Raw genomic sequence first — 10,182 nt, forward strand, 5'->3', positions numbered from 1 at the left:
TCACAGGGAGGTTCTGACCAAGCAACAGTAAAGAGAAAGACTGGAGTGCAGGAAGGAAGCAGTAGGAGGGAAGGAGGTGCTCAAAGAGAAGCTGGGAGTGGACCAACTTCCAAGGTTTGCCTGAGGCTGGCAGGAATCTAATCAGCAGCGGGCTGGCGGGCAGCAGAGAAAGAGGTATTTGCCACTGCACTGTCTGAGTAAAGGAGAGATGGTTGGAGAAGAGGAGGGGAGAGAAGGAAAGCAAGAGGAAATATAACTAGGGCCTTAATAAGGAAGTAGCAACTACTTAACAGCAGCTGAGACAGTAAACTAATTCACATATTTATGAAAAAGTAGACAGGAAGTGAAACAGCCAGAAGGGACAAGGCAAGACTGGTCAGAGGGACGTGGCTATCAAGTAGCAGAAGTTAGCCCTTCTTGGTTAGAGCATGGTGTTATAACACCAAGGTCAAGGGCTTGGATCCCTATACTGGCCAGCTGCCAAAAAAAGTTCGCCCTTCCTTCCTTCTCATCATCTTGACATTTTCCCCCACCATTGATCACTTTGCCTTTCCTTTCTCCTTCATGCAAGCACATACCACCTCATCTCAGTTCTTAGCTACTTATCTGAGAAGGAGATAGTCCCACTAGACATGTGATCTCACGGCCCTTCATGTCAGTCTTGGCCTGTGCCCAGCCTCATTCCAAATTGCACACACAAAAAGTAAGGAAATTATTTCATCTTTCTCTTTATTCTAAAAACATTATGGTATGACATAAAGCACAAGAGGTATTGGGCTGGTCCTTGTTTGGTCTCCAGCACGTTAGGTTGAGGCAGTACTGAGCCCCCAGGAATGTGAGAGTATCATCTCAAAAAGCTAGCAGAAGCTACTGTGTGAAGCTCTAAGGCCCAAGGCAAATCCTGGGCATATCCATGGATATGTGGTAGGGCATGGGCTCCAGCTCTCGGTGAAGAACTGGGGGGAAACAAACTGTTCTGAAAAGACGACATGGCACCAGAAGGGCCTGGTCAGAGGAAGTGAGAAGATAAAAGATAGGGATCATCCTCTTCTTTCTGCTCCTACCTAGGAACAGAGGTACGTGACCCCAACAAGGAGCCAAAGTAGGTATCAGCTACTTGGATCCCATAGGGAGACGCCAGATCACTCCAGGGCTGGTCAGCGGGCATTGCCAGGGGGTGGAATGCTACCCACAAGAATGGAGACAAACTGCTCCAATTTCTGTGCAGCTTGTTTCCCTGCCTCTAGCACTTCCTCATGATTAGCCTTCTCCAGGTTTTCATAATCCATGATGACCTTGTTAGTGATGAGTGAGAAGCCAAAGACTCGAAGTCCGCAGTGCCGAGCAACTATAACTTCTGGTACTGTGCTCATGCCTGTGGGGAGAGGGGAACCAACAATCAGGATCCTCAAGTGACTCTTCTCCTCACCTTTTAGCCTCCCCTTCATAACTTCACTGAGAACTTAAAGTCTCAAAAAAGAAATAGCTAAATTAGCATTGACCTCACATTGTTCTGTATTGCTTAAAATAAGTGGGGCCTCGGAAGACTTTACACAGCTTACAAATATCACGAATGCAATGCTTTCATTCTGTATTAGTTTGGCAATTTTGAAGTCAGTTCTAATGACACAGTTCCACCTTCCTGCCAGAGGTACAAAAGGGGAGCTATATATTTGTTAGAATAATCCTTAAAACAGTCATCAAATCACGGACAGGTCATTAACACTGAAGCTGTTAAGCCTGTGGTGCTTGCTACAGAGGTTTGATGCTACAACACACCAAACCTCACCACTTATGTCTTCCTGGAAGGTAGTTCAATTCCCCCTTCCCTTAAATCAGATCTTCTCTCAATCCAACTAGGTCTGTAATCTCCTACTCCTCCCTATTCCTATTTTACCAGATCCCTCCCTTTCCAAACTCCAGCCCAATTTTCCTTCTCACCAACAGCGTCTGCCCCCAGCTTCTGCAGCAGACGAGACTCTGCCACGGTCTCAAAGCTGGGACCTGCCAGCATCACATAGGTGCCTTCCTGTAGCTCTCGCTGCTGCCCCATTTGTTTCCAGGCACTGACAGCCTTCTGCCTCATATTCCGGTCGTAGGCATCAGACATGGCAGGAAATCGAACTCCAAACCTAGGGCAGAGGTTGGATTATCTCAGATAAATGGAATTAAATGAGCTCTCTCCCAACTCCTGGACAAGTCCTTAAACCCTACCCACCTACAAACAAAGCAGCAAGATACATATACCTTTCATCATTGGGCCCTTTGAGAGGGTTTTGACCACAGAAACCAGGTAGGTTGATGTGATCACGGATCAGCATGATATCTCCAACCTCGAACTTGGGGTTGAGTCCTCCGGCTGCATTGGTGACCACCAGGGTGTCCACACCCAGAAGACGGAAAACCCTCACAGGGAATGTAACCTTAGAAGCAAAAGATCAGAAAAGTTTTCAAAATTTCACCAACCTACCGATGCAGATATGCATGATGTTCATCATGAAAGAGGAAGGAGAAGACTAAAAACCTACCTACCCGAGATAGCTAGGTAAGAAAAGAGGACAGATAGTTCTCTCCGCCTTCCAGATCCAGCTGGGCGTATGCCCCTGATTTACCTTCCAGAGCGAGTATCCTTCATATAAGTGGAACCTGCCCTTCATCATCACACAGGCTCTGCCATTCAGGAACCCAAATACCAGTTGACCAGCATGACCTGGCACTGTACACAGAAAGAAAGGGAAATGAGTGGGATTATGCTTTCATGTAACACAGATGCTTTGAGAACTTACTATGAGCCACTCACTCACAACATGTGAAAGGATAATTAAGCAAAAGAAGATATTATTATCTCTTCTTTCAGAAAGCTTAAGTCTAGTTGCGGAAGACACACATATTACTCATAATTGTACAAATATGACCTGAGGTAACTAAGAGCTGTGGAGATAAAGATATTCAATGTGAACAAACAAAGGAAGAAGGAAAGGCTTTTTAAAGAAAGTTCAAAAGATCCAGGGCTATGTATTTTCTAAAAAAGGAAAAGAAAGAGCCGGTCCATGGCTCACTTGGGAGAGCGTGGTGCTGACAACACCAAGTCAAGTGTTAAGATCCCCTTACCAGTCATCTTTAAAAAAAGAAAAAAGAAGAAATTTCAAAAGAATGAGAAAGCCACACTACAAGAGAAAGTAAGTAAAAATAGTGGATAACTGTGAATGAAGTGAAGGCAATAATTATAGACCTCTTCCGACATTTTCGAAATTCTCAAAATGTACATTCTTATGTATTGTGTGAACTAAACTATACGCCCCTCACTCCAGCAAGGGAGCTCACGGTATACTCTCGCTTCCTTAAGAGTAGAGGCTACTGTATGAGGAGGAAAGGAACTACACTTGGTCCCATGCAAGTCTCCTTCCTTATGACATACAAAACATTCCTGTGGGAATACATGCCCATGTCAGGGCAGGTGGGGGAGTGGGAGTGCAAAGTTAACTCCCCAAAGACATAGCAACCATTATTACCATTTCCCTTATCTGGCAGTCTCCCTAATGGATGGCCATCCTAGCCCTCAGGGAATGGCTGGTCTGGGAGAGGGACCAGAACCAAGAAGAAGAGTTGGGGGATACTCAGAGATAGAGGACCTGTGTATTAAAAAAAAAAAAAAAATTACCATTAAAAGAGCAAAGTTGACACAGTTAGAAAAACCCACGTGGAGGGAAAAAGTGAACAGGTTGATGATAAGGAAAATTATCCTACTTATCATTTAGTGCAGTACCCTTCTCACTGAGGTAGGAGTGGCAAATCGAGCCCATTTCATTACTGTCTCCCTTAGAGGACTGTGCCCTCCCTTGGCCCTGCCTCTCCCAATATTTCCTTCTCCAGCTCCCATTTCCACATCTCCCTGCTATGCTCTCCCAGTCTTGAATAGAAATATCTATGCAAAGTCTTAACTCTCCAGGGAAAAGAACAGAAGACAGAAATCTAAAAAATTAAGGGCCAGCCCGTGGCTCACTCGGGAGAGTGTGGTGCTGTGGTGCTGATAACACCAAGGCCACGGGTTCGGATCCCTATACAGGGATGACCGGTTAGCTCACTTGGGAGAGCGTGGTGCTGACAACACCAAGTCAAGGGTTAGGATCCCCTTACCAGTCATCTTCTAAAAATAAATAAATAAATAAATAATAAAAAATTAATAAATAAACCAAGGAAAGTTAGTTATTTGAGAAAATAATAAGCAAACCAAATAAATTACACTTGTCCTTTACTTGACCCCATTTCACCTGGCCCTTTTCTAAGTCTTAGTCTTAGAGCTTTCCAGCTGCTATGAAAAAGCTGGATACACTACCCTCAGATCTCTCTGAGCTCCACTGTATATAAGGGACATTTGCCTCTTTCTCCTTCTAGAGGATCAGTGTGAATCAGGTCTAGTGTATTCATGTACTATCTGTGTATGTGTTTGCAAGAACATGGCAGCCTGTGTGTTCATTTGTTGCTGTGCGCCAGCATGTCTTATCCTGAACCTAGACTGGACCTAGAGTTGGGGGGATGGGGAATGGTAGGAGGATGCTGGACAGAGGCCTGACTTTGTCCTAGGAGGCTACAGACACTGCTTTTTCCACTTAAGCTGCAGGCTGGAGGACAGGAGAGGCTGTGTATGTGTATGTGGTAATGATGGTGTACGCATGCACAAGTGGGAGGGATGTGCATGCCTGAACGGTTGTAGAGCTGTTAGGGACAGAGGAAAGTACAGGACAGATGTCATCATAGTCCCACTAACACACACATTCTCTATTAGGGGATTTCTACTAAGGGAATTTCCTTCTAAACTCATTCTGATTCATGGCGGGCTTTTTTCCTGTCTTACAACATTTATCCTTCGTCAAATGCTAGGTCCCAGAGTAGAAATATTGGCCTCCCTGATTGGGTCCCACAGAATCCCATCAACATCCCTCAGTCCCATCCTCCGGCTTCCCCCTGCCAGTACCTGTACTTTGGGGAAAGTTGGGTATCTCACTGTAGTCAAAGGTCTGGGCCTGAGTTAATTTATCAGTCAGACCTCCTAATCCAGAACCACAGATCACTGCCACTTGAGGTCGGTGCTTGGTGTGAGACAGAAGCCATTCTGCAGTGTTCTGATAATCTTCATATGTGAATCTAGGGGGGGAAGAAAAAAAACACCAGCATGTCTTCTCCAATTCCAAGGGCATTATAGACATGTCACCTTCCGTGCAGAAAGTCTGGCAGGTATACCCAGGCAGCAGGGGACAGAGAAGCTGCTGCAGAGGGAGAGGCCATACTATGCTCACCCACCCACTCGAGCACCCCTCTTTCTGAATCAGGCCCACTGAAAATCTGACATGAAACTCCCAGTCCAGAGCTTGGCAAAAGTTAACGAAGGTTGTGCTTCCACCAACAGACCTAATAGTTTTGTTGCTACAACTGGCAGGTTTAATACCTCTCCTTATAACAAAAAATTTCAGAGAACCCAAGCAGAGTCCACAGAGAAGTGCAGTGATCTAATCAAATCATGGAGGGTAAAATGTCTGGGCAGGAGGGAGGCGAGGGAGGGTATTCAAAATAAGATTAAGACCTTCCTGAGGGCAGAGACAAACCTAATACAATCCTCCTTAGACATTCAAAATGTAATCAAGACCAAATTCCTTCAGGACAGGGATAAACACAATTTACTTTGGGGCCCTCCCCTCCACCTCTCTCCTCAGCCAAATACTAAGGGCCAAATTTTTTGATTGACAAAAAAAGCAATGGGAACACTCTTAGTAGAGCTCTATGTGCCATCCTTAGTTCCACTGGATCCTTTTTCCTGGGGTTCCCAGATCCTCACAGACCCCTGTCATATGCAATTGCAAGGCATAATTCAAGACCAGAGGCCAGATAAGCTACCGCACAAAAAAGCAAACCCAGTCCACAGCACTGGTTGTCAAAATTAGCAGGACCGACTGCCTTAAATTTGGGCAGAAGCTTCTTAAAAATACAGATTCTGGAGCCCATGCCCTACAGATGAATAATTCTGGGGAGAGGTCCCCAAATCTGTATTTTTGCAAAAGTGCTAATGTAATTCTTATTAAAAACCACATTTAGAAATTTATGGCCTAGAGGGAAGCAGAACTCAATCTGATTCAGGTCCCAATTTTGCCTTTTTAGGCAAGAAATTTGTGCTTCAAATGCTTTCCTCAGGGATTGGTTAGAGTTTAGCCTTATAACACCAAGGTCATGGGCTGAGATCCCCATACCTGCCAGCCACCAAAAAAAAAAAGAAAGAAATTCTTTCTTCATGGGGATGGCGGGTTAGCTCACTTGGTTAGAGCACAGTACTGGGTGCTGATAACATCAAGGTCAAGGGTTTGGATCCGCATACTGGCCAGCACCCAAAAAAAAAAAAAAAAAAAAAAAAAAAAAACCCCGATGAAACAAACGAAAAAACAAATTCTTTCCTCAAATGGGAAGCAAGGGAATGTAATCAGCCCCACCTATCTTATAGGCTCAGTTCCAAAATGAATTAAAACTTATTAACAAGCTCCAAAGACCTATGGCTGTCACACACAGTTCTGAACCTTTCTCTCGCTTTCGCCGGCTTGTGACCTCCTCTCTGCCCCTCTTTCCCTCCTTGCCTGCTTTCCATCTTCCCTTCTCTCCACCAAGACTCTCTGCCCTTCAGGGACCTAAAGGCAATACACTATCCAGAACCCCTGCACTAGCAAGAACGGACCAAGAACTTTCCTCACAGTTCCAAGTCCAATTCTCACACGCCCGTCTAGAAAGACCAAAGATTGCCATCAGAGGTGGAGGTGGGGTGTGGCAGAGCTGAACACAACCAACCGAGCCTCCAAAGGAAATTTCTGTCTTCAAAAACAGCCTGGGAAACCAGACGAGACTCCACAACACACCAGGCTACCCTCAGGGAAGCAGCGAGTAAGCGGGGCGGAGCGGGTGCGGGAGCGGAGCAATAGAGCCACAGAAGAATGAAGTTGCTAAAAAGCGAATCAAACAGCATCCCCAAGAGGCGCAGAGGAAAGGAAAGTGTGCTGCTGAGGCCACACGGCACGTCTAGCCACAGCGCCCAGCTCTTCCTCACTGGCTGTCAGTCCTCCAGAAACATCCTGGATCCCTGGGCATCCCAAAGCGACTGTGATCCCTAATGTCGGTGACTTGGACTGGGGATTCCAGGCCCAGAGCAGAGAAGGGTTTTCACGGGGGGAGCGGGAGAGGAGGGGAGTTACGGGACGTGGGCGGAGGTCTGTTACTCAATTCAGTGAGTAATGATTTCCTTCTCTCTTGGGGGACTCCATTCCTAACCGGCTAATCAGACCTCCAATTTGGAGGGAAAGGAGGAGCTTGCAAGGGATGTCAACAATCTTTCCCCTAAGGGAAGAAGTCCGGATTGGGGCACGAAAAGTACTTCGCGTGTTTACCTAGACCCTTGAGTGGGAACTTGTGATGAGCAAATGGGGTGAGGAGACCTCTCCCCTGGCACGGAGTGGGGGGCACGTGTCCCTCTCCACTTGCAGCCCTAACACGCAGACAGACACACAACGGTTTCTTTTTACGAGTAGCCTACACTGCACCGACCCGTCGCCTTCTTGCTCCGCTGACGCCACCCCAGCTGATTCCCGCGCACGCTCCTGCCCGCTTGGCTGCCCCACTACTCTGCTGCCTGGTCCCCGACAACAGCTCGATGCCAGGCCTCTGCCTCTGCAGGGCACTCGCTCCCTCTTCCAGTCCCCTCGGGGCCCACTGCGCCAGGTTCTCCGGCACTGGTGCCCGCCTCACTCGTTCTCCATGGTGCTGCCAACGCCCTCCCGACGTCCGCTCTCCTCCGCTGCGATCCGCTCCGCTGAGCTGCGCTGCAGGCGCTGGGTGTGGCCCGCGCAGTCCGTGCCCTGTTCTCTCCGGCTGGCTGAGAAGCCCAGCCCAGAGTGCGCAGCCAATGGCAGCCGAACACGCCGACCGGCCCTGTCTCCATGCTCACACGCCCTGATTCAGTGCACTTATTAACTGAATTCTGTCCCCCCAAATTCTTACTGTTGAAGCCCAACCCACAATGCGACTGTATTTGCAGATAAGGCTTTTAAAGAATTAAGGTTAAATGAGGTCATAAGGGTGGGAGCACAATTCAGTATGACTCCTATTCTCCTAAGAAGAGGAAGAACATTCGGGAAGAGCACACAGAGAAAAGGCCATATGAGGACACAGCAAGAAGGTGGCCACTTGCAAGCCAAGGAGAGAAACTCAGGAAAAACCAAACCTTCCAACACCTTGATCTTGGACTTTCAGCCTCGAGAACTGTAAAAAAATTAATGTCTGTCGTTTAAGCCATCCTGTTGTGGTATTTTGCTATAGCAGCCCTAGCAAACTGATACACCTCCATAGCCTGATTTTTCTCAGTCTACATGAGAAAACCCCACACCACAAAAATAAAAATCAGGCAATACTTTAAGATACCCAATATTTACCAGAGGCAATACTGAAATGATTTACATGTATAATATAGGCACCAATGCCAGCCATAAACAACCAACGCCAGCCACGCTGGAGTTCCCCAACTGAATATCCACGCTCCTTGGGATTACAACTAACAATATTGGTCACTGCCCAGCAAATTTACCTCAAGATGGGGCTTAAATTGATTAATTAATTTAATAGCCATTTATCAAGCAGCTTCTACATGCCAGGCACTGAGCATGAAAAGGGCTCCATCCCAAGCACCGTGCTCTCTGCCACTTCTGTGTTTCTGCCCTTTTCAATCTGTCTAGCAGATTATTTGAGTGTAAAACATTAAACCATAAGTCAATAGAACTGGACTTTTAGTCCTATATTTCAATCTTTCACTTAGCTTAAATGACTCTAGCTTACAGAGTCTCAGTTTCCACATCTGTAAAACAAAGATAGTCTTGGCTTCCCTGTCCCATAGTGGGTTTTGAAATCAAATGAATTACTAACTGCAAGTTACAAATATCACTACTTTTGCATTTCTCTGCCTATTGATCTACTTAAATCCAAGTTATCTATGCATGATGATAATTTTCCTTTATATTTTGAAAGTTGTCTTGGGTAGCTCTGGTTAGAAGTGATGTCTTCTTTCTTTCCTTTTTTTTTTTTTGGCAGCTGGCCAGTAGGAGGATCTGAACCTGTGACCTTGGTGTTATAAGGCTGTGCTCGAACCAACTGAACATCCAGCCCTTTTTTTTTTCTTTGAACTTGTATTATATTGTTTAATTCATTTGTTATGAAGTATGTGCCATGTCATGAATTTCTAGTATTGATATTTTTCCATGTAATAAAAGATTACTAATGTTGATATTTTATACTGTCAATGTTTACATTATATGTCTCACAACCCAGAGAGTAAGTTTCTTAAGGAGTGTCTTTCACAAAGAGTAGATATTTAACAAATATTTGTAAATGTATTGATTGCTGAAGTCCTCCCATTTGTAGTAGGTTGAAAATCATGGCCACAATATTTTGCAGCTCCTCCCATCAAGAGGTGAAGTGAAGAAGTGAAGTTTCTCGCACCTTGAATATGGGCAGGCCTTAAGCCTTGCTATGACCATCGGATATGGTAGGAATGAAGTTGTGATTGTGCTGCAGCCTATGCCTAATGATGTCTTGTAGCATCTCCTTTCATCCTCTTGGACCACCGCCTGAAGGATCACCATGCTATAAAGAAGCCTAGCCAAGCTGACACATAGAACTGTCGCACATGAAAGGCCATCTTGTACCATTCAGTTGTTTCCAGTCACTTTTGACTGCACGTTCATGAATGAGGTCAAGTGAGACCACTGAAAGAACCACCTAGTCAACCCACACAGAATCATAAGAAAAAATACATCACTATGATTGGGCATTGTTCATGACACAGCAACAGATAACCAAAGACTAGAAGAAATATTCCACTTTGCTTAGAAGGTTTTCTTCTACCTCTTTTATGGCCCTTCTCATAAATTACCTTGCTTTCTGGACATGTATCTTCTGACCACTATCAGGCTATAATGTCACTGAGGGCCAGGCAGACTTTATCGATCTTAGATTCTCCTAAAGTACTCTGCCCAGAACTGTAGGTAGTAGGTAATTAGTCCATTTTCAGAATAAGTGATGGTTCCTTTGAAAGGAGTTTTGGAACTCAAGACATAGAGGGATTTATTATAAGGCAGTTTCATCATGAAAGCCACTTGA

At 45.5% G+C, this 10,182-nt stretch overlaps 1 protein-coding gene across 2 annotated transcripts; it reads right to left on the reverse strand.

Annotated features, from left to right (window-relative positions):
• Positions 1 to 712: 712 nt before the first annotated feature.
• Positions 713 to 7,943, reverse strand: LOC134373484 (purine nucleoside phosphorylase). Of its 2 annotated transcripts, none has more exons than XM_063091345.1 (6): positions 7,780 to 7,943; positions 4,976 to 5,145; positions 2,613 to 2,716; positions 2,248 to 2,423; positions 1,942 to 2,132; positions 713 to 1,375 (listed from the first exon to the last, which is right to left on the reverse strand). In XM_063091345.1, the coding sequence occupies exons 1-6, from the start codon at positions 7,788 to 7,790 to the stop codon at positions 1,158 to 1,160; spliced, it is 870 nt and encodes a 289-aa protein (XP_062947415.1). In that variant the 5' UTR covers positions 7,791 to 7,943; the 3' UTR covers positions 713 to 1,157. The 2 variants fall into 2 exon arrangements, with proteins under 2 accessions (XP_062947415.1, XP_062947414.1); XM_063091344.1 differs by lacking the exon at positions 7,780 to 7,943 and adding an exon at positions 7,085 to 7,543.
• Between the last annotated feature and the right edge of the window lie 2,239 nt (positions 7,944 to 10,182).

The sequence above is a fragment of the Cynocephalus volans genome, chromosome 3, assembly GCF_027409185.1.
Source record: "Cynocephalus volans isolate mCynVol1 chromosome 3, mCynVol1.pri, whole genome shotgun sequence".
NCBI classification, from domain to species: Eukaryota; Metazoa; Chordata; class Mammalia; order Dermoptera; family Cynocephalidae; genus Cynocephalus; species Cynocephalus volans.

Bases quoted from the DNA above. Each gene is read 5' to 3' on its own strand.
- LOC134373484 (XM_063091344.1), bottom strand. From the start codon at position 7,125: ATGCCCAGGGATCCAGGATGTTTCTGGAGGACTGACAGCCA. The intron at 5,146-7,084 runs GTGAGGAAGAGC...TTCCCCCCCTAG, and splicing joins TTCTGGAGGACTGACAGCCA to ATTCACATATGAAGATTATC. The intron at 1,376-1,941 runs GTGAGAAGGAAA...CTCTCCCCACAG, and splicing joins GCTGGGGGCAGACGCTGTTG to GCATGAGCACAGTACCAGAA.